The 23957-nt window shown below is 46.1% G+C and overlaps 3 protein-coding genes across 3 annotated transcripts in view; 1 reads left to right on the top strand and 2 right to left on the bottom strand.

Annotated features, from left to right (window-relative positions):
* MEI1 (meiotic double-stranded break formation protein 1) overlaps positions 1–1124 on the bottom strand; it is a 71849-nt gene extending 70725 nt beyond the window's left edge. Inside the window, exon 1 of the mRNA XM_028115438.2 lies at positions 954–1124. Within this exon, the coding sequence (XP_027971239.1) occupies positions 954–1124 (171 nt within the window). The remainder of the gene's footprint in view (positions 1–953) is intronic.
* A 4083-nt stretch (positions 1125–5207) lies between these two features.
* LOC114218493 (uncharacterized) lies at positions 5208–11348 on the bottom strand. The gene is given in 5 exon segments (XM_088025681.1): positions 5208–5401; positions 5404–7293; positions 7296–7554; positions 7669–9783; positions 11133–11348. Coding segments are annotated over 5 exon segments (4674 nt in total).
* Positions 11349–19995: 8647 nt separating this feature from the next.
* Positions 19996–23668, top strand: SNU13 (small nuclear ribonucleoprotein 13). Its single transcript, XM_028115663.2, has 3 exons — positions 19996–20075; positions 21509–21629; positions 22441–23668. Exons 1-3 carry the CDS (start codon positions 20073–20075, stop codon positions 22701–22703), a joined length of 387 nt encoding a protein of 128 aa, XP_027971464.1. The 5' UTR covers positions 19996–20072; the 3' UTR covers positions 22704–23668.
* Positions 23669–23957: the final 289 nt, after the last annotated feature.

The raw sequence follows: 23957 nt of genomic DNA, 5'->3' as shown, positions 1-23957 counted from the left end.
AGTATTTTAAAATTGTTTTTACTTCTAATACAGTAAATATCAGTGGATATAACCCACATAAAAGCTCTTTGGGGTCCTCAACACATTTTAAAAGTGTAAAGGCATCCTGAGAATAAAAAAAAAAAACTTGAGACCCACTGATCTAGCCCACTCCCCTTCCCTCCACGGCATGAATTCCCCTCTCATAAATCTGAGAGAAAAGTGATCCCCCAAACTTTTCTTGGACGCCTCCATGGACAAAAAACTCACTACAAAGGTGGGTAGGCAGTGAGGGAAACGGCAGCCCATTTTTCAGCCAGCTCTGCTTATTAGAAAGGTTTTCCCACTCTGCCTGGTTGTACCTTCTGCCTGTCACCCCTGCCATCATAGAGACCACGGCAGCCCCCTCCTCATTTATACCCTAAGAAATCTGAAGGGAATGAGGAGCCTCCACCGCGCGTGCCCTGGCCCGTGGGCCCAGCCAAGGCTAAATCCTGGAGAAATGGCAAGGGCAACAAACGGCAGGGCAGCTACACGGAAGGGAAGGGAAGGGCAGGGAAGGGACGGGACGGGACGGGACGGGACGGGACGGGACGGGACGGGAAGGGAAGGGAAGGGACGGGAAGGGAAGGGAAGGCAGGCATGCGTGCCAGCGAGTCCTGGAGTTGGGGGGCGGGGGCGGGGGGCGGTTAGTGCGGACAGGAATAGGCCCAGCTGAGGCCCAGAGCCAGGCGCAGGGGTTAGTCTGGAAAAGGGTACTCCGCTCAGAGCAGGATGGCCTGCGGGGCAAACTGAGGCTGAAGTAGTATAGCAGAGAAGGCCGCTCCAATCTGCTGAGGGAGCAGGCCTCTTTAGAGGGTAGATTCAACGAAGCGGGTGGGCCCGGTTTAGGGAAGGTGCGTCCGGTTTGAGGGAGTTGGTCTGGGGAGGGAAGGCCCAGCTTGGTGAAGGAAATGCCGGGGCCCCGTTCGCACCGATACGCAAGGCTCCGGCAGCAGCTCCATCATGCAGGCCAGACAGAGGCGTGGGGGCACGGGCAGCAGCCAGCACGGGTCATGCCTGTAATGAGCCTTCTCGAAGAACAGCGCCGCCTCCTCGTCCCTCCCAGGCCCGGGAGGGCCTGCGGCCGTGTCCCTCACAGCCATGTCTCTGCGCGCACGTACCCCAGCACCTTGTCCCGCGCAGCGTGTGCGCAAGCGCACTTGAAAGAGCGCCCCTCCGTCGCGCGCCAAAGGGAAAAGTGGGGAGGCGGGTAACGCGCCTGCGCAAAGCAAGTGCTACGCAATCTCGTGGGAGCCGTCGCCGTTGAGGGCGTGTGATAGGTGCGAGGACTCGCGAGTGTCCCGCGAAGGACAAAGCAGTTTGCCCTTTGAGTCCGTAGGAGTTTGGCTTCACCACACTATAGGTTGAAAAATATTTATAAAGAAGCTATCACGGGCGCCTGGGTGGCTCAGTCGTTGGGCGTCTACCTTCGGCTCGGGTCGTGGTCCTGGGGAAAAAAAGCTAACATTAGCCTTGAGAAAGGAAGGGAAGGAAGTAATCTCTTTTTTATTTATTTTTTTAAGATTTTTATTTATTTTTTGACAGAGACAGCAAGAGAAGGAACACAGGCAGGGGGAGTGGGAGAGGGAGAAGCAGGCTTCCCGCCGAGCAGGGAGCCCAATGGGACACTCGATCCCAGGAGCCTGGGATCGTGACCTGAGCCGAAGGCAGACGCTTAAAGATTGAGCCACCCAGGCGACCTCAAATCATTTAATTTGTTTTTTTAAGATTTTTTTAATTTATTTAACAGAGACAGCGTGAGAGAGGGAACACAAGCAGCGGGAGTGGGAGAGGGAGAAGCAGGCTTTCCCTGCAGAGCAAGGAGCCCGATGCGGGGCTCAATCCCAGGACCCTGGGATCATGACCCGAGCGGAAGGCAGACGCTAAATGAGTGAGCCACCCAGGCGCCCCAAATCATTTAATTTTTTAATGGTAGAAAGAGATTACAAGGATTTATTTAGCACCTGAGTGTCCAGCAACTGGCTAATGGTGAAAGAGGTAAGTTCAGGAGGTGTTTCCTACATTGAGAAGCAGTGTGACTGAGTGCCAAAAAAAAATTATTTCTGTAGCAAAATAGTTTAGAAAACAATGGTTTATTGTTCAAGGCAGCATTATGAAGTAATGTTTGAGAGAAGTAGGTATTAACATGGACAAGTTCTCGTTAAAATTCTGTGCACAAAAGATGCAGACTTATATATAAAGGAAGTAAAATCAATAAGCAAAAAACATTTATTCAACATATCTTAAGTACATTATAGCAGTAGTGCATATTCAATGAAGACAATGAAAGGAAAAATAATATTTTGATATATTTTCTTTTAGTCTGTAAAGTTTTACAACAGTAACATACAAAAGTTTGTAAACTGCTTCTCCCAGAGAAAAATATATCATGTACATCTTCCATATCATTAAATATTATCCTTTATGTTTTTAAAATGTCAACAAAGTATGTATTCTTTTGACAAAGTTTTGAGCCAGAAACTGTGCTAGGAGCTAGAGGATTCAAAAGTGAGCAAGAGGGCGCCTGGGTGGCTCAGTCGTGAAGCGTCTGCCTTCGGCTCAGATCATGATCCTAGGGTCCTGGGATCGAGTCCCGCATCAGGCTCCCTGCTCGGCAGGAGACCTGCTTCTCCCTCTCCCACTCCCCCTGCTTGTGTTCCTGCTCTCGCTGTGTCTCTCTCTGTCAAATAAATAAATAAAATCTTTAAAAAAAAAAAAGTGAGCAAGAGACCATTCTTGTCCTCAAGGTCAGTCAAGGAGACAAATGAGCAAATTATTGCAATAGAGTGTTATCTATTGCTGTGTAACAAATGACCCCATGTGATGGGTTGAATGATGAACTTCAAAAAATATATCTCCATGTCTGCTATGGACTGACTCTTGTCCCCCAAATTCAAATGTTGAAACCCTAATCCTTAATGTGACTGTATTTGGAGACAGGGCCTTTAAGAGGTATTTAAAGTTAAAAGAGGTCATAAGGGTGGGGCTCTAATCCCATAGGATTGGTGGCCTTCTAAGAAGAGGGAGAGGGGAACCTGGCTGGCTCATGAGAGCATGTGACTTTTGGTCCCAGGGCTGTGAGTTCGAGCCCCTCAATGGGTGTAGAGATTACTTAAAAATAAAAATATTTTTTAAAAAAAGAGAGAAAGCTCTCTCACCTCTCTCCATATACATGTACAAAGGAAAGACCATGTGAAAACACAGTGAGAAAACAACCATCTGCAAGCCTGGAAGAAAGTTCTTACAGAAACCGAATCAACCAGAATCTTGATCTTGGACTTCTAGCCTCCAGAACTGTGAGAAAATAAATTTCTGTTGTTTAAGTCACCTAGTCTCTAGTATTTTGTTTTAGCAGCCAGAGCAGACTTATAAAACATCCCAATCCCCAGAATTTGTAAATGTTACCTTATTTGGAAAAGGATCTTTGCAGTTGTGATTAAGTGAAGGATGTTTAGAGATCATCCTGGAGTATACAGTGGGCCCCAAATCCAATAAGATTTAGACACACACACAGAGTAAAAGGAAGAGAGGCAGTGTGACCATGGAGACAGTGAGTGGAGTGGTGGTGCCACAAGCCAACCAACACCTGCAACCACCAGAAGCTGGAAAGAACCAGGAACTGATGGCCCTTTAGAGCCTTTGGAGGGCCTTCTGACATCTTGATTTCAGACTTCTGGCCTCCAGAAGTTGTTTTAGGCCATCAGGTTTGTGGTGACTTGTTACGGTAGCCATAGAAAACTAATATGCCCCCAAAACTTAGCAACTTAAAACAAGAAATACGGATTCCTGATGCACAGCTTAGTTAAGTGACCCTGGTTCAAAGTCTCTCACAAGGTTGTAGCTATCTCAAGACTCACTAGGGCTGAAGGATCTGCTTCTAAGCTCGCTTACCTGATTGGTGGCAGGATTCAGCTCTTCAAAGGCTAAGTGAGGACCTCACTTTCTTGACAACTGTTTTCCAGTGATCTCCTCAGTTCCTTGCCATATGTGCCTTTCCATAGGGCAGTTCACAACATGGAGGATGGCTTCTCTCAGGGAGCAAGCAAGGAAGCAAGAGAAATGCCCAAGATGGAGCTACAGACTTTATAACCTAGTCTCAGGAGTTACATTCCATCATGTCTGCTGTATCCTGTCAGAAGTGAGCCACTAGATCTAATCCACACTCAAGGAGAGACTATACAAGGACAAGGATACTGGGAGGTAGGGAGCATTGGGAGCCTTCCTACCATAGTATAAATGCTGTTGTAAACGTAAGCATGAATTGCTATGGGAAACACCGTGCAGGTAGCAATGCATAGTAAGAAAAACATCAAAACAATAACTGGGTAATAAGATTATGGATTATTTTTCCTTTTCTGAATTTTATAGACTTTCTTCAATGAGCATGGATGGGTTTTACAATGAATTAATAGGAAAGTTAAATGAAAGGGAAGAAAAGAAGGGAGAAAGGAGAGGAGGAAGGGAAGATAAAGAAGAGGGAGGGAGAAAACCTGAATTAAATTTCCAACTCCAGCACTCATGGATTTAGGCTCTGTGAATCTACTTCCACATGCTGAAGCTGCCTACAGAAGTATCATAAGACATAATGCCTTTTGGCTCAGAAGTTTCAGGCTTAATTAAAACAAATAATTGACGCCAGGATATCCCACTGGTGAGACAGACAAGGCAACAAGTAATTATGGTTGACAGAGCTTGAGAAGTGGAGGGGGGAGATGGTTTTTCCATGCAGTATGTTCATGGGTAACAGAGTTCCAGCTGAGGGAATGCTCCGTAATCAGTTCCCTTCCTTGTGACCAAAAGACTTAAATATCAGCGTCCAGTACAGAGCACCGCCCCCTCCAAAAAGTGGAGGCTCAGTTTGAGCATCCTACCTCAATCAGAATTAGCTTGGACCAGAGCAGGACGGAGCCATGATTGAAACCTCAGTAAACTCTACTGTGAGGAGCTAGGGAAAGGAATGTATTTAGGAGATGATGACATTGGGTTGACCTTCAATACCATAGAGTAGAATGGCTTATACCCTACCCACAAAGTATCCCAACCTCCAAAAGGGGACACTCAGAAAACATGTGCCAGAAATATCAGAACCCCACAGGGCCCAAATAACCAATTTTATTAGAAGCTTTGAGGGTGAACAGACCACTCATGCCTTCTCTTATGTGTTCTGAGGACCCTGGGCCAGCGGCCTACTTTCTAAAGCCATGCTGGAGCGGAAAACATCTCAAATGCTTCATAAAACCAAACTTTTTGGGGGCTGATGGATTCTGTAGGGCTCCATGTAGGTTCTCAGGTTCCCCTTGACCCTGGAAGCGCTCTCTCTTGAGAAGAGCAGTCTCAGCACAGCAGTGACCTGGTGGCTGAAGGTCTCTCTTCAGAGAGACACTCCAATGCTATCCTCCCTTGTATGTTGGTCATCCACTTTGGGAAGCGGGGTAGTATCAGAAACCCTCAGGCTCAGGTTGGGGGCTGAGTGCTGAGGCTTGGCCAGGTGTTGGGACCAAGATACCTTGTTTAGAAGGGTCATGCTCAACCTTGCTGCAGCAGAGTGGAGACTATCTTTGAAGCTGGAGGTGTTTGTGAAACAGGAGGAAGGCTGCTGCCCAGCTCCTCTGCCCTCTGCAGCCTCCAGGCTTCCTCTTCTCCCATGTGTAGCCTGCTGATATTTAAGTCTGGGGGGCTTAAGGACTTCCTGGGATGTGCACTCCTTCCTCCAGTAGTCATGGCCCCCCCTGGATTATGAGGTCCTCACTCTGCAGGGAGCCATCTCTGCCATCTGGGAGACTCCTGGCCTGACCATTTTCCTGTCCATGCTGTTCTCACTGGAAGGCTCTTGGCCACACCAGCTCCTAGACTGTGCTGCAGGCCTGGAGTTCCTGGGAGCAGCAACAGCCTTGGCTCTAGGAGGAGCCTCTGCCTGAACGTCCCGTGGTTCTCTGGTGCCTCCCGGTGGCCTGACTCTCCCAGGCTTTTCAGAATGGATGGAGATGCCCAAGGGCTCGCACCCGTGTGACCCACATTTCTCTAGAGCTCTGGCCCGTGTAGGAAGTTTTGAGCTTTTTCTTTCTAGGGGCTGAACTCTCTGGGATCTCTCAGTTGACTTAAGGCCTGGCCTGAGGCCCTGGGCCTCACAATGTCTTTCCTGCTGTCGTTGGAGCTCATAGGCTGTGTATAATCCAGGGAACCTCACCCCAGCAGGGGGTAGTGGGCACGGTCCTAACATGTTAAGGAGCAGACGGGACTCCAGGATCCGCTGGGGGAGGCCCCACTTCAGGTGTGCAATGTTCCGTCGCATGAGGGACTCCAGGAGGAGCCGTTGGCTCTTTTTGAGGACTGGCCACTTGGGCAGGACAGTGAGGGCAGTGGGAGGACCCACTAGAGCTGTGGCAGCTTGAGAGGCTTGGCCACATGAGACAGAGGGGCAGGCAGAGGGCAGGCCCAGGGAAGCAGCCAGAAGTTCTCCAGAATGTAAGTTCTGGAGCTTCCAAGTCAGGCCAGCAGTCTTCCCTGGATCCACCTTTTTATCCCTTTGTCGGCTTCTCTGGGCTTCAGGTGGGGCCTGCTGGGAGGCTAGACTGACCCTCGCTCTATGCTTCTTGGCAGAGACCATGCTCTGGCTGACCAAATGCTCTCCCTCCCCATTCCAGTTGAGGAGAGGCTTTATCTCAGGACAGGGAGCGGAGGCCACTGCCTGTTTCTGTTGCATGGCCCCACATCCGAGCCCCGAGCCCCCGGAAGAGTCAACTGAGAGACTGCCTTTAGCAGCATCTTTTCCTCTGACCTGCTCCTCGTTTCCTCCCCTTAGAATGTGAGGACCTCCAGCCTTCTCAGCTCTGCGCTCTCTCTGGCTCCCGACATCCTGGATTTCTGCAGCGTCCTCATCTCCATCCTTGTTCTGGTTCCCCGGCCCTCGTATCTGGGTCTCTCCATCAACTTCACTTCTTACCTGTCCCTGGTCATCTGCCCCTAGAGCCTCGGTCTCTGTACCATCATCATCTGTGGTCCTTCTCAGGTTTCTCTTCCTTTGTATTTCAATCTCTGCGGCATTCTCACCTCCCACCTGCTCCTGGTTCATCCACTCTGATGAACAGCTCTTTTCATCAACTTTGCTTTTTATCAGTCTCTGGAGACCTTCCCTAAGTCCCTGGGTCTTTCCATTATCCTCACTTCTAGCCTCTCTCTGATTTCTCTTCCCCAATGTCTGATTTTCCTCCTTCTTTCCTCCAGTCTGCTCCCAATTGGTCCTCCCTGGTGAGTGGCTCTCTCCAGTTTCACTAACTGTCCCTGGTTCTCTCTCTTAGGCCTCTGGGTCTCTACAGCATCCTCACTTCCAGCCTGAATTTCTGTTCCATTCTGACCTCCTGTCTGCTCCTGGTTCTTCCACTCTGATAAATGGGTCCTTCTATCAATAACACCTTTTAACTGGCTCTGGCTTTCTTCTCCAGGCTCCCAGGTCTCTGTATCATCTTCACCTGCACCTTCTCTCGGGCTTGTCTTCTTTAGAGCTTGAATTTCTGCACCATTCTCATCTCCATTCTGCTTTTCTTTCTTCCATTCTGCTGAATGAGTTTCTCCACCAATTTGACTTGTTAATTCTCCCCTGTTTTCAGCCTCAGAAGCCTGGGTGTTTCCACCATTCTCATCTCCAACCTGTTCCTCTTTCTTCCATTCTGCTGAATGGGTTTCTCCGTCAATTTGACTTGTTAATTCTCCCCCGTTTTCCACCTCAGTTGCCTGGTTGTTTGCACCATCCTTGCCTCTAATGTATTCCTGATTCTTACACTCAGGCGTATGAAGCTCGCCATTAAGTTTACTGCTTAACTGACCCTGGTTTTCTTCCCTAAGTTCCTGGGTCTCTTTACCATCTTCACCTTTAACCCCTCTCAGATTTCTCTTCCCTAGTGCCTGAATGTCTATTCTATTTTCATCTCCAAACTGCTCCTGGTTCCTCCCCTCTGGTGGATGGGTGTCTACATGAGTTTCATGTCTTAGTTGTTCCTGGTTCTCTGCCTCAGGAGCCAGGGTATTTGTACCATCCTCATCTCCATCTTTTCTCTGGTCTCTCTTCTCTGGTGCCTGAGTTTCTGCTCTAAGTTCACCTCCAATCTGATCCTGATTCCCCCAACATGGTATCTCGCATTCTCTGTCAATTTCACTTGCTACTGTTCTCTGGTCTCCCCACCATGGCGCCTGGATCACTACCCAGTCCTCCTCTCTTATCACCCTGAGGTTCTTCCTTCTTGACATCTGGGTTTCCCCAGCATCCTCCCCCCTTCTCAGGCCTCGGTTTCTCCAGCCCACTAGAAGTTCATGTCTTAGTTGTTTCCAGATCTCTTCCCTAGATGCTTGGATCCTCCCAGATTTCTCACTTCCACCCTGATCCTGCGTTTCCCACCCTACCGTCTGGATCCCTATAACATTCTCACTTCCAATGCATTCTTGTTTTTCTCACCCCAGGGCCTGGGTCTCCATACCTTCCTCTTGTGTTACTTCTTCCAGGTTCTCGCTCCCAGATTCCTGGGTTTCCACATCATTCTCACCTCCAACCTGAGCCTTGTCCCTCCTTTCCTGTGCCTGAATTTCTATACCAGTATCATCTCTAATCTTGTCTTGTTTTCCCCACCCTGGCACCAGGATTTCCTCACCATCCTCACTTCCAGTCTGGCCCTGCCTCCCCAATTCTTGGGCCTTGGTCTCTCCTTCATCCTCTCCTCTGGCCTCTTCCTTTTTCTTCCCAACTGCCTGGGTCTCTACAGCCTCCTCATTTCTACTTTTGTCCCGGTTCCCCCACTCTGGTGTTTGAGTCTCTGCATCAATTTTACATCTTAATGGTTCCTGGTTCTCTACTATATGTGCCTGGTTTCCAGGAGGATTCTCACCTTCAGCCTCCCTGTTGTTTCTATTCCCTAGTTCCTGAATTTTGGCTCTATTCTCAATTCCCATCTGGTCCTGATTCTTTGACCCTGGTGTCAGGATATCTCCATCAGTTTTACTTATTACTAGTGTCTGACTTCTCCATGCCAGGACCTTAGTCTCTGCACCATCCTCCATTTCAGAGTTCCCTGGGAGTTGCCTTCCAGTTGCCTGAATCTCCCAAGCATCCTCCCCACTGCTCTCTGTCTGCTTCACCCACCTTATAACCTCTCTGCTTAGCATCTGGTTTTCCTTCCCTGGTACCCAGGCCTCTTGTGGGCATTCCCAGGACTTCCAGATGGACATTCCCACTTGTTGGTTGGAAGGATCAGACTGCAGCCTCTGAGATGAAGAGAGGTTTGAGAGAGAGGGGGCTAAAATCATGGATGTGAGGTGAGACCTCATGCTGACAACAGGCTCCAGTGGCACCAACTCTTCCTGGGAGTGGACCAGCAGCTGCTGCATCCTTTGGTACCTGCCCAGGGCAGGGGATAGTGACTTGCAAATCAGGTGAGTCTGCTCATCACTGAGACACCAGGGTATCTGCCATGCTTCCCAAGAACTGTCCTGGGGGAGCATACAGGTGCTTGAAAGGGAGGTGGTGCAAAAGAAGGGCTCAAAAGGAGTGTGGAAATCCCAAGGTGGACCCTGACATGGGTGCTGCCAAGAGAACAGGTATTGGGTCCATGATTCCTGGAGGCTCCTCGGGTATTCCTGTCTCTTCTTTTGTACCCATTGTTGGACATGAGCATCCAGGCCACTGAGATCACCAGGCCTAAAGAAGAATCCAGGGGTCATCTGGAAAGAAGTGTCATGTCTCACGGAGGGCACTGCCCACTTCTGCGGTGGCACCTGTAGTTGAGAATGGAGAAGCAAAATCCTTGCTCACACATTGTCTCATCTAATTCTCACAGATCAGAATTACAATCTCCATTATCCAAATGAGGAAGCTGGGCTCAGGAAAGAAGGAATCACTTCCCTAAAGCCATTCATTTAAGAAAGACAAAGAGTTTATTCCAGGCCAGGCTGGGGTTCTAGATGCTGGGGTTACCAGCATAAACAAGACAAAGTCCTTGTCGGCAGCTATCTTCCAGACATGGAAGACACAATAACCAAGTATACAACATGTTAGATATTGAAAAGTGTTCTGATGGAAATAAAAGTAGAATGGGTATGGGGCTAGCTCCTTTAGACATGCTGGTCACAGAAGGCCTCTCAGAGGAAGTGACATTTGACTGGAGACCTGAATGAAATGATAGGCAACCGAGTGACATCTGGAGAAAGCACTGAAGGCAAAGGAGATGTTAGTGCAAAGGCCCTGAGGTCAGAACAAGGTCATGTGTATAAGAATCTCAAGGGGTCCCTATGCCCAGAATGGAACAGGTGACTAAGAGAGTGTTGGGAGATGAGGTCAGAGAGAAATGTAGGACAGGTAATGCTGGGCCTTGGACTTATAGTTAGAAGTTTGGATTTTATGCTGAGTTTGACAGGGAGTATATCTGTTGGAGCCTTTACAGGGTTTTGAGGGGCAAAGTTTTTAAAAGTTGGTTCTTGTTCACAAGCATAACGTTAAGCCAGGTGTGAAAGAATACCTACCATATGATTTCATACAGGCAAAACTAGTCTCTGTTATTAGGAATTAGCATAGTTGTGACTGCAAACTTTTGGGCTGCAGTAATGGTGTTTCTTAATCTGGGTGCTGCACATGGATGTATTCAGTTTGTGAAAATTCATTGATCTATACACACATAGTCTGTATATGTGTATTATCCTTGGATTAAAATTTTAAGGGACAAAGAGAAAGAAAGAAGATCATCCTGTCGGCTGAGTGGAACATTGTCTTTGCTTAGATGAGAGAGGCCACAGGAACCAGGCAGAAGGCAGTGCTACAGTGTAGGGGAGACATGAGGGATGCTTTGCCCAGGGGGCTGTGGTAAGTTTTCGAAAAGTGATCAGATTTGAGATCTGGTTTGCAAGTAGAGCCCATAAGACTTATAAATGGATTGAATGTGTAGAGTGAGAGAGAGAGAGACCAGGGTGACTCTTGGGTTTGGGGCCTGGTGATGCTCTCTCTCCCTGACCAGTCTTAAGTTCCCCCATGTGATTCATCTCTGGTACATAGGGCATAGTACAGGGTCCTCGTAACAAGTGAATGAGACAATCTTGGTGCTGAGGGAAGGAGGTGTGTGGGGCCCCCTCACCTTGATGACCTTCTTCATGCTGGGGTGGGTCCTGGTGACCTGTTGCCAATAGTGCTGGACCTGCCAGATCAGAAAGAGACAGAGCACGAGCAGGTTGCCACAGCACCGAGGGTCCCTGCAGCTGCAATCCTCAGAAAGCAGGCCCCTCACTGGCTCCCATTCAGGGCCCTGGAATGGCCCCACCACAGCACAGCTTCCCAGCAGTGGCAACAACATGACAAAGCTTAGGTGAGCAGGTGATGTTAGGGAGTTGGAGGGCAGGACTGGTATGGTTGACTCAGCCAGTTTGGGGTGAAGTAGCCCCTGCCTCATAGTACCCCTGTCACTGAGGCTATCACAAAGGAGCCTCAGCCTCCGTTCCAGCTCCTGAACCTGGCACCAGAGCTGGCTAATGTGCCCTCAGTGCAGGTAAGACACATTGGGGGAACTGCCCAAAAGGAATTAAGAGGAAGAAGAATTTGTTTTAGATGTCCCGTCCTCTGGAGTGAAGAGATTACATTTCTCCCTATGTGATGGGGTGATTAACCTGTAGTCTGCATGATTTCTTTCTTCCTATTAGATACTTTCATCCATGTGTCCATCTGTCTATCCAATACCAAACATTTAATAATAAACACTGTATTGAACATGTGTATTCTTGTTTGACCACCCAGCATTCCTTCCTCTTTGCTCACAGTATTCCGGTTTTCTGTTGGGAATTACATTCCCCATCTCAGGATTGTTAGAGGAATAAATCAGTGTTGGTAGAGGAATAACTGCTACCCTGAAGATTGTCTTTCACCCAAAGGTTATATTCAAAATATCGAATAGTGGAGCAGGAAGGGGCATCAGCCAGTCAGATGGGCCAGGCCTTAACCCTTTAATAGCTGCATTTCAAGTGTTCCTAAGCATCCCAGGAGAGGGGCATCACCTATTTACCAACCAGTTGGGATGTATTTCTCTATTTTAAGAACCCAGTATCCCACATGATGTATCCTGGCTGAATGTCACCCCAGCTTATTACCTGATACTCTCTCATAGATCTAGGACAGTCAAGGAATGGAGGTGTGACCTAAGCTTGGCCAACTTGGCTTTCTCAGCCAGAGCTCTAAATACTAAGAACAGTGATTCACGGTGGGAATAGGAAGTTGGTGAGAAAAAGAAAAAGAAAAGCAGCCCATGACAGCTAGGAACTGGCCCATTTCTATCAGTTAAGACTTGGTATTGCTAGGAGCTGGCCTAACACTCACAGCTGGACCTTGGTATTCTCCCGTTCAACAAAAACAATTTCATAGATAACAACATCAGACAAAGCCAATCTGTGATAATCGAGACAAAAACAAGACCACTCTTTAATCCCATTTGAACACAGACAAAAACATGAACATTATTGAAACCACAAAATTCACCAAATTCCCGTTATCCTGGCTAGTAAGAGTGACTGCTATTTCTTTATCAATTACAGCTTTAGCCCCACTTCATTCTTTCCACCTTGTAGATAAGATTATTAAGATGCCCAATCACAGGGATACCTAGGTGGCTGAGTCAGTTAAGTGGCCAGCTCTTGATTTTGGCTCAGATCATGATCTCAAGGTCATGAGATTGAGCCCTGCATTGGGCTCCATACTCAGCAGGGAGTCTGCTTGAGATTCTCTCCCTCTCTGCCCCTCCCCCTGCTTGGACGCTCTCTTTCTCTTAAATCAATCAATCAATCTTTAAAAAAAAAAAAAAAGATGCCCAATCACAGAATTATTCACACTCCCTGATGGCATCTAATCCAGAGCAAACCACACAATTCCTTGAACCCTCCCTAAAATCACCTAATACAACCTAAATCCTACAGTAAATCCTTTATAACACCCTCTTATTGAGAAGGCTTATCATTCCGCATGGTGTGTATTCTCCCTGATGCAATAAGTAATAACACTATAAGGTGTGTTCCTGCCAGTCCTTGGCTGGAGGGCATTGACAGTGAGACTGTAGGGCTGCTTCTGCTCTCACAACCAACTCTTGTGGAATCTATGGGCTCCATGACAGAGTTTTTCCCAAACTCCCTTTTGGTTGCTTCCCACCAAAAATCCCTAAGTTCAACAGGCACTACCTTTGGGCCAGGCATAGTGCCAGCAGATATGTATCCAAAGTACCCAAGGCATCTGTAAGACTTGCTCTCCTAGAACTCTCGGTGTGGTTGGAAAGGTGGACACTAAATAAAGGCAAGGTTGACAGGTGCTATAATGGGCAAGGACACGGGGCTGTGGGTCCATCCAGCAGGGGCAGTTACCTGGTCTGGGTGATCAGGGAGGCTTCCCTAAGGAGGTGATGAATTGGAGTTAGCTTAGCAAAACAGTGGAGTATATTACTCCCAACAAAGGGTGATGGATGGGGTTAGAGAAATTGGGGTGTGCTCAGGGTAGAAAAAGAAGGTGGGTAAAGCTGTTATCATTGGAATGCAGGTGGGGACTGGTGGAGAGGGGCCTAGTAAGCCATGGCCAGGATTTAGGGTTTTAATCACAGAAGTGTGGTAAAAGACAAATTTATTTATTTATTTATTTTAGATTTTGTTTATTTATTTGAAAGAGAGAATGAGAGAGAGAGAGAGAGCGCACAAGAGGGGGGAGCGGGAGAGGGAGAAGCAGACTCCCCATTGAGTAGGGACCCCGATGCGGGACTCGATCCTGGGACTCCAGGATCATGACCTTAGCCAAAGGCATTCGCTTAGCCAACTGAGCCACCCAGGCGCCCAAAGACAAATTTATAAGACAGATTGATCTTGAGCGTATGTCAACATTTATTAACTTACTAGCAAGGGAAACAACAAAATAAAAAAGGGTGACCTAGCTTTGGAAACAATTAATTAGGTGAGATGTACTGTGTCCTTACTCATAGTAATAAAAACATCAAGTCCCCATCAGTCTTTACTGAGGAGACCTGGGATATGATGGTGCTAGATGGCAGGTAAGCCAAATAACAACTGGAAATTGTCATAAAGGATATCTAAAAAGCAAATGATAAGGACACATCTATAACTATAAATTGGCAAATGTTTAATTCCCCAACAATGGTGGTTGATATGTCCCATTAATATGGAAACATAAACAGGATCTAAAAAGTGAGCAGCAGAATCCAAACCACAGGTTCTACTCTTATACAGGAGCCATCTGTGGGCATTTCTTAATTTGGAGACAAATTTTGTTCTTTGACAAGTTGTATAAGATTTGCATGAGGTGAAGTTTGATGGAGCAATTTTTGAGGTAATTTATGTTCCATCTTGGAGCCAGTTCAAACCCATCCTGTTGCCCCATACCACAACTCGTCTCAGGCATAGCAGCCAGATGTGGTGGAAGTAACCCAGGCCAGTAGCCAAAATCCCAAGGCCCAGTTCTGATTCAGCCACTGACTCACTCTGTGACTGGGGGCAAGGAGCTTCCCTTCTCTGGGCCTTAGTATCTGTAAAATGAAGAGATTGTTGCTTGATTCCTAAGGGTCCTGCTAGGTCTCTACCTCTAGGTTTCCAAAATAATTAACTGGAATTACCCTATAATGGTCTAGTTTTGGCTAGATCCAAATGGTCCCAAGATGTGCCTGGCATCATGTTGGAGAGAAATGAGTAAGGGCTCTAAAGATCAGGAAGGACTTCTTGGAGGTGGCGAGGCATGAGTCTAGCTTTAAATAATGGCGATTTGGAGCAGCATAGAGAAAAGAGCAGTATGCGGGTCAAAAGAAAATGGGTGTCCGATGACATCTCCAAACTCAACCTGACAGAAACTCAACCCTCACCCCCAAACCTGCTCTTCTTCCTGAATTCCCTACTCAATGGATTCCATTTCAGGTGGACTCCACATTTCCCACCAGTCTTTTAACAAGGATATCTAAATATGGGGACACCTGGGTGGCTCAGTTGGTTAAGCATCTGCCTTCCACTCAGGTCAAGATCCCAGGGTCCTGGGATCCAGCCCCACGTGAGCAGGAAGCCTACTTCTCCCTCTGCCCACTGCTTGTGCTCTCTCTCGTTCTCTCTCTCTCGAATAAATAAATAAAATCTTAAAAAAAAAAAGCATATCTAAATAGGAAGGAAAACATTTAGGATTACCCATCATTATCTCCATACCGTTCCCTCACCAGTGTAGGGTCAAAAAGATGACTTTGGAAAGCTCAAGAATGTGCTCAAAGATAAACAGGCAATGGAACGATGACACCATTGAAACCTGTTGGTGTGTGTGTGTGCATGTTTAATTCATTGTTCCTGCCAAAGATTTACAGCATAACGAGAACAAAAATAGCAAATTGCGGTTCCTCTCCCAAAACTTACACAGTTCCGGGAGGCCCTTAGAGGACGAGATCCGCCCACTTGTAGTGGCGTCACTTCCGCTTCCTGCCGCACGCAGCCATTTCCACTTCTCCGGCGCGACTTTCCTGAGGCGCGCGCGCTCCCGCTCTGACGTCGCCTGCGCTCTGCGGGGTGGCGGGACCGCGGAATTGCAAATATGGTGAGTGTGTCCTTCTGGACCCGGGGCTGGGAAGCGGGAGACTCCGGGTTCAGTTCACTCACTGGACTGCTGGGGCTTAGAACGTATGCTGTCCAGACAGCCCGGCCTAGGGTTAGACCTCCGGCGGCCGCGGAGTCCCAGCCGCCTGGCCCCGAGTTAGAATGCGGGCAGCCACGGGGCTACAACAGTCCCGCTCGAGGTTAGAACTCCGGAAGCCTCAGGGTCCCAACTGCTGTGGTCGGGGGTACTTTGCGGCACTCTGTGCGCGTGGCCGAAAGCGTCGGGGGGAGTGGAGGGAGAAAGAGACCAACCCACGTGGGAGAGAGTAGAGAGTTGGATGAGAAAACGTGGCTCCATTTTTTTTTCTTTTTTTACTTTTCTTTTTGGGGATCGCTAAGGGTGTGGAACCCAGGATTCAAATCAACCTCCCCTACCCCATTTCCCCATGTGTTGATGTTCAGGAGAGGGAGATCTAGATCTCCATGGGTTTGCGCCTTAGTGCCCGCTGCGGGTTACACGTGCCAGGGACTTACTGGAGCCTTTGGCGTTTGGGAGCTGTGGGAGATGTGGGAGATGTGGGAGATGTGGAGTGATCCCAAACCCCGGCCGGGTTGAGGAAAGGCTTCTGCGAGGCGGTAGTCTTCCAAATCAGAGGTCCTGGCAGCACCACGTGCAACTTTTAAGCTGTTGATGATCTCCCAACTTTCAATCAACTCCTGTAGCTTGGTAGATAGTTTTGTTTAGCACTTGGTAAGGAAGGAAGAGTTTGCAAAGAGCTTCCACTTCCATGGTGAGGTTTAATCCTTCCAACGGAGCTTGGATCCCGTTGGGCATCTTACCCCACTCCTTCCCCCCCACCCCCTATTTTGAAGCTAGTACGTGGCTGAGCCTAGAACTTGAAACTAGCTCATCTTCCATAATTCCATGAAAAGTTTTGGAATGGGGTGGTCTCAAGTTGAACTTAAAAGAAATTTCCCTCAACTGTAAAATGGGGATAGATGCATGAGGATGTTGTGATGATTAAATTAAATGAGATAACACAGGGGCGCTTGGGTGGCTCAGTGGTTTGAGCGTCGGACTCTTGATTTCCACTCAGGTCATGATCTCAGGATTCTGAGATCCACCGTGTCTGGCTCCATGCTCAGCGTGGTGTCTCCTTGGGATTCTCTCTCTCCTCCTCCACCCTGCTCGCTCGCTCTCTGGCTCTCTCTCTCTCTCTCAAATAATAAAACTTAAAGAAAAATTAAATGAGATAATGCATGTTAAACACCTGATCCTAACTTGGTATGGTGTTAATGAGTTCATAGTGTTTATTGTTAAATCAAAACTTTGCCAGGGTGTTTTTGGCTCCCTGGTGTACAGGGAGACCAAATGGATCAGGCTAGGGATGAAAATTAGCTAGCAGTATGATTTCATTCCTTCACTCATTTAAATAACCCTCGAAAAAATTAAAAGGTGAATAAACACACTAAGCAAATTTCCGTTACTATTTATGAGCTGGCCTTTTATTGTTGATTGTAATTAAAACGATAAGGTGAGGCCTCTTTGATGGTTTTTTGGGCTCCTGAAGTCTTCCCTTTTTATGCATTTAATGTTTTGTTAAGAGTTGAGAATCCTTGGGCGCCTGGGTGGCTCAGTTGGTTAAGCGACTGCCTTCAGCTTGGGTCATGATCCTGGAGTCCCGGGATCGAGTCCCACATCGGGCTCCGTGCTCAGCGGGGAGTCTGCTTCTCCCTCTGACCCTCTTCTCTCTCATTCTCTCTCTCTCTCTCAAATAAATAAATAAAATCTAAAAAAAAAAAAAAAGTTGAGAGTCCTAAATTCTAGAGATGGGTTGTTGGAACTGCATTGGAAATATGTGATAGGGACGCCTGGGTGGCTCATTTTGTTAAGCAGCTGCCTTCCACTCAAGTCATGATTCCAGGGTCCTGGGATCAAGTCCCACAACTGGCTCCTTGCTCAGCGGGGAGCCTATTTCTCCCGCTGCGTGCCATTTACAGTTGAGGGAAATTTCTCTTAAGTTCAACTTGAGACTCACTCTGCTTGTGCTTTCTTTCTCTGACAAATAAACAAAATCTTAAAAAATAAAATACCTGACATTTTTTTAAGTATGTAAGTCCAAGCCAGTAAAGGGAATAGTAGTGTGAAAAAATAATAAACCCAAAGGAAGGAAAGAAAGAAAAAGAAACGTATCAATTGGAATAGAAGGTACAAAAGAAGGATTTGAACCTAATACATCAGTACTTATATAAATATAGAAAGAGACCAAGTGCTCCAGTTAAGACAGATTAAAGTAAAAAGAATGGTAAATGTAGGCCAAGTTAAAAGGTGTTGTGTAGCCTCTATAAACATCATAAAGAAAGGTTTTTAAGGTGAAAGGCAGGGATGCCTACGTGGCTCAGGTCAAGATCGCGGGGCTCTGGGATCGGTGGGGTGTCTGCTTCTCCCTTTCCCTTCCCCTGCTGGTGCTTGCTTGCTCCCTCTCTCTCAAGTAAATAAATAAAATCTTAAAAAAATAATAATAATAAAAGGTGAAATGCATCCGTGAAGATAAACAGTGGCTAAAAAAAATAAGGTATGAATAAAATAAAAATGACATAATTACAAGAAGAAATAGACAAATATGCAATTATATAGCATTTAAGTGTATAAATGATAGATGGTGAAGCCAGAACATCAGTATGGTAATAGAGGATTTGAACAACACCATCAATAAACTTGATCTAGTGGTCATAGTGAATCTAGTGAATAAAATTATAATGGAAATTTGAAAACAGAACTGATCAGTAATGAGAATACCACACACCAGAGCACACAGGAAGCAGCTAACTACCAAACAAAACCAGAAATTATTGAAAAGGCAAATAGATCCAACTGTTATAGGGAAGACAGAATCAGAAGATTTTCTTTGAAAAGTCCCCTCCAGTATTAAGAAAATAATCAAAAGAGGTATCTGCAAGCTATAGCAAACCTGAAGGAGACATAATCTGCAGATATTTAAAGAGGATATTATGAACAGTTTGATAGCTATAAATACAGAAACTGAGATGAAGTGAATAAATGCCTGAAAAAAATGTATCAAAACCAATTTAAGTAGAAATAAAACTGAAGGGGGCGCCTGGGTGGTTCAGTTGGTTAAGCGACTGCCTTCGGCTCAGGTCATGATCCTGGAGTCCCGGGATCGAGTCCCACATCGGGCTCCCTGCTCAGCGGGGAGTCTGCTTCTCCCTCTGACCCTCCCCCCTCTCATGCTCTCTCTCTCTCTCTCTCTCAAATAAATAAATAAAATCTTAAAAAAAAAAAAAAGAAAACTGAAGGGACGCCTGGGTGGCTCAGTCAGTTAAGTGCCTGCCTTCCGCTCAGGTCATGATCCCACGGTCCTGGGATTGAGCCCCACGTCGGGCTCCCGGCTCGGCGGGAAGCCTGCGTCTCCCTCTCCCTGCCGCTCCCCCTGCTTGTGCTCTCTCTCTGTCAAATAAATAATAAAATCTTTTAAAAAAAATAAGAGTAAAGAAACGAAGTTAAAATTTTTTCATGAGAAAAAACCTATACCTAGTTTTGAAAATAGCTTTATGGAGATAATTTATGTACTACGAAATGTTCATCACCTGTTTTGAAGTGTATAGTTCAGTGGTTCTTCATATATTTACAGAATTGTGCAACCATTGCTGTAAGAATTTTAGAACATTTTTATCATCCCCCCCCCACAAGAAACCTTATGTCCATTAGCTAATGGATATAAAATAAGAAAGCCTATTTAAGTTGGTTTTATCTCAGGAATGCAAAATTGGTTTACCATTAGAAAAACTAAAAAAAAAATTAAAGGAAAGTCTTTTTCATCTAAGCACAAAAAAAAATGATAGAATTCAACAATTTGTTTAACAAAGAAGAAATTCTTTTTTTATTTTTTATTTAAATTCAGTTAGCCAGTGGATAGTACATCATTAGTTTCAGAGAAATTCCTTATACAGTAGGAAATAAAGTGAATTTTTTTCTTAATAAAGTGAATTTTCTTAGCCTGAAATACCTAGGAGTAAATCTAAAAGATATTACGCCTTTTGGAAAAATTGTAAAGCCTTACTGAAAAGTACTGGTTTATAGTATATATTTAAATGATTGACAGATTCAGCATCCTAACGGTCTTTTACTGCAATTGGGATTATATCAAATCTACAAATCAGATTATCCCAGCAGATTTTTGTGGGCCTTGAAAAGCAGATTCTAGAATGTATGGAGAACAGCAGACCAAAAATAAGGAGACCCTTTTCCCCACTTCTTCAGGGAACTCTAGCCCTCACTTAATACTACTTCATCCTGGGACCACTGCAATGTTTTAGGGACCGGGCGTTTTGGTGCAATCTCGCGCTTGACGTCACTTCCGCTGACGTCATCCTATGTCACTTCCTACTTCCCTGCGGGTGGGTCATTTCTGTGTCCTTGTGGTATCAGGCAGGAGACCACCGGGACAGACGCAATGGTGAGTGTTCCCACCGGGCCGTCACCCACGGGTCACCACCTAGAATTGTGGTGCCGCGTGCCGCATGCCGCGGTCCAGCCTCCAAAACCAGGGTTAGACCGGAACGCCACCGCGAACCGCGAACCGCTCGTTGCTCGCAATGATAACGTGGGGTGCATCCTAATTTTATATGCAAAGATATGTAGGTGTAAAAAGAATCATAGGGAAAACAAATGAGAAATTAATGAAAATGGTTAAACTCGAGAGGTAGGGATGAAGAGGAAGGAACGATATAAGCAGCCCCCATCCAGTTCGTTCCCTACATGGGTTATTTTGAAGCAAAGCCAATGACGTAGCATTTTATTAATAAGTATTAAACTAGGTATAAAATAAGGGTTTTTAGCAACTGCAATGCCATTATAATTCCCCAAAATTTAATAATTCCGTAATATTAACTATCTAATATTAGAATCAAAGGCTTGATCAGATTTTTTTCTTTCCTTTTGTTTCCCCCCCAAGACTACTTGAATATAGGTATTTTGTTCTTCAAGAGGGGTGATGATCACGGCATCTTGTGATGTTGGTAGCTGTTAATCAGTGTCATCCATTAATTTATGTCTGGATTAATTAACCTAATGAATGTGGGTTGCAGGATGGTGGGATTTGACTGACTCCTTCTTAGGTGGAATAATGATACAAGAGAAAGTTGTCATTTATTTATTACCTAGTGATATAGTCTGTGTAGGAAAGGTGGGAATAAATGCTTTACTGTTTACCAGTTTTCAAAACACTTTTAGCTCACTAACATAGCTTTTACTTTGAAAACATGTAAATGTTGTATATATTTGAAAAGTAAAATCTTTATTTTTTTTAAGCAAGCTGAATACAAAGGAACCCAAATTATATATCAAATTGATAACCACAGGAAAAAAATTGATTTGAATAACTTGACTGTAGTACTCTGACTAGGTGGTCCTAGTCAGATATATTCTAAGAACAAAAAGAAATTTCGACCTTGGTGAGCTTGTTGGTAGAGGTGCCAGCCATTTTGTATGTATTAGCAGGTCAGATAAATGAGAAAATGATGTTTTGCAAACCAGAATTCTTAGGACAGAGGAAGATTTGAATGGAGAATGGAGAGAGAAAACTTTGTGCTACATTTGTATAAATTATACCTTAAGTTTTGATTCAGTAAATTTGTATGACTCAAGTGGATACTGAGCCATGAGAACCTATTTGTAATCCATTTGCTATAATATTATCAAGCAAAAGAGAGGCAAATGAAAGTATAAAGCTTTAGTGTACATCATTGGACTGGGTAATTGCTAAGCTTTTTTAAGCTGATCATTATCTCTCTCAGTTGTTAATTGAAGTGTTTTATGACTTGTCTGGAACAACTTCTGGTTCGGTTTGACTGATGCTTTAATGACTCCCCCCCACTTCCCACCCCACAGACTGAGGCTGATGTAAATCCAAAGGCCTACCCCCTAGCAGACGCCCACCTCACCAAGAAACTACTGGACCTTGTTCAGCAGTCATGTAACTACAAGCAGCTTCGGAAAGGAGCCAATGAAGGTAAGGCAGCCAGAGAGTGTTTCAGGTAGAGTGATAAAGGCACTGTCTCTGCCTTAGATTTGCAATTTGGAAAGAGGGCTGGATACTCTTGATTGGAACCAGTGGAAGGACTTAAGAGCAGCATTTTGGCAGTAGATGCTAAAGGTTAATGGACTAAGAATTATTTCGGATCCACCAGTTGTTAACATTTTGTAGCATTTACCTTGGATTTGTACTCGAGCATTGTGGCTCCAGAGTCTGTGCTCTCGTCAGTACTCCAGCATTAACAGTGTGTGTCTGTGCGCTAGCACTGGGCCACAGTGGTTAAACAATGCTCTGGGGTGCTGATTTTGCTTGGTAAGTTGTGTGTGGTGTGAGCTTTCTAGAAATACTGCTCATGACAAATTGGGATGGTAAAAGCCGGATCCCTCCTCGATCACAGAGTTTGAGAAGTGCTGTACCACAGAGCTTCATGCTGGCAGAGTTTGTGTGAAAGCTGTACCTGTCGACCAGGCAAGAGATGGTGGTGATTTGGACAAGTGTGGTAGCCGCGAAGAGGAAAGAAATGGTCTGTTTCAGGATGTGTTTTCACAGAACTGCTGGTTTTGATGTAGGGTTTGCGAATGGCATGGAGGATGGCTAATTGATGCTTAAATCCCTTATCATTTCCCAGGGCCACTACAGGACACAGAGAATTGCTTGTGCCTGGGGATTTTTGCCCAGTTTTCTTGCACCTGTGTTTCTTTTCCTTGGAAATTGCTTTGTTGTAGCTTCCATGCCCAACCTCCCCCTCCCCCCATCGCTTACTGACCTCCTGTCCTCCTCTCCTCAGCCACCAAAACCCTCAACAGAGGCATCTCTGAGTTCATCGTGATGGCTGCAGACGCTGAGCCCCTGGAGATCATCCTGCACCTTCCATTGCTATGTGAGGATAAGAATGTGCCCTACGTGTTTGTGCGCTCCAAGCAGGCCCTTGGACGGGCCTGCGGGGTTTCCAGGCCTGTCATCGCCTGTTCTGTCACCATCAAAGAAGGCTCACAGCTGAAGCAGCAGATCCAGTCTATTCAGCAGTCCATTGAAAGGCTCTTAGTCTAAACCAGTGGCCTCTGTCCCCCCCCCCCCCGAATCCTCCCCCTGGGGTTATGTATCATACGGTCTGTGTCCGCATGTAGTTTCTCCAGCTACCTTCTCATTAGATTCTAGTACTAAATCTGGGTTTTGCATTTTTGTATTACTTTTGTTTTGTTGTATAGGTTGTTCGCCACATATTAACCCCCCACCCCCATCTCCCGTTCTCCTCTCTCTGCCGTCCTATCCTCTCTTTTGAAAAATGAACTAATGCCGAGAACAGGCGGAAACAGAGTGGTGACACCATTCAAAGGCAGAGAAGAGCCAGGACAGAGATCTGGTTCCAACATTCAGGCGCTAACTTCCTGTTGTGTGTAGGACCTGACGGATGTAAACACCATTCACTTTGTATCCCTTGTGCCCGGAGTACAGAATCATTCCATATGTGTTTGTCCTCTAGGGGGTTATGTATCATTTGGGGAGAAAGCATGTATTCTGTGAGGCTGTTAGGTATATGTCCAAGTGTCATTTGCCAATACGCTCCTGCTGTCTGCTTTGGTCATGTGATGTTATTCCCCCTCTCCCCCAACTCCCAACCATGCCCCTGAGGGTGGCGGGGCGGCAGCATACCAAAGAGATGTGCTGCAGAATTCCAGAGGCTGCCTGGGCCAGTTAGACATGAGGCAGCTGACCTAGGTCTTGAAGGAGTCCACAGTAGCTAGAAAAAAAGTGGGTCAGCTGATGCTGGAATGAAGAAGTCTGGGCAAGTCACGGAGACCTGACTGGAAGCTACAGCAGAGATGTTGGAATCAAGGAACGGAGATGTCTTCAGTGGACACTTGGTACCAGCTCTGAGAGCCCTGACTCCTGTTTCCTGCCACAATGTGGGTCAGATGTATGTATTCTTTATCACATCAGAAGGACAGTGCTAGTGTGTCATTTCTTGTGAGCATCCTAATAAAGAAATATATTCATATTCTAATTGAAAGAAAGTGTGAGTCTTGGTATGTATCCAGCTAATACCTGAAGAACTGCTTAGCATTATTAGAATGGTTACACAAACTTTTTACCAAGAGGGTATGGAAAAGCCATTACCTCCATTTATTTCTAGTCGCTCAGTGTCTTGTACAGACTCGATCATTGAGGTGTTGCTCTCAGGCTACCAAGGGTTTCTCAGCCACAGCACTGCTGATGTTTTGGGGCTGGATAATTCTTTACGGTAGGGGGCTGCCCTGTCTGCTGCTGAACGTTCAGCAGCATCGCAGCATTGCAGCATCTCGG

Source organism: Eumetopias jubatus, unplaced genomic scaffold (assembly GCF_037043125.1).
Source record: "Eumetopias jubatus isolate StellerSeaLion01/CBP00866 unplaced genomic scaffold, mEumJub1_p1.0 scaffold_8, whole genome shotgun sequence".
Taxonomy (NCBI): domain Eukaryota; kingdom Metazoa; phylum Chordata; class Mammalia; order Carnivora; family Otariidae; genus Eumetopias; species Eumetopias jubatus.
This window is presented reverse-complemented; position numbering and strand designations above follow the sequence as displayed.

Coding starts and splice junctions, on each gene's coding strand:
- SNU13 (XM_028115663.2), top strand. Junction 21,630..22,440: donor TCGGAAAGGAGCCAATGAAG/GTAAGGCAGCCA, acceptor TCCTCTCCTCAG/CCACCAAAACCCTCAACAGA.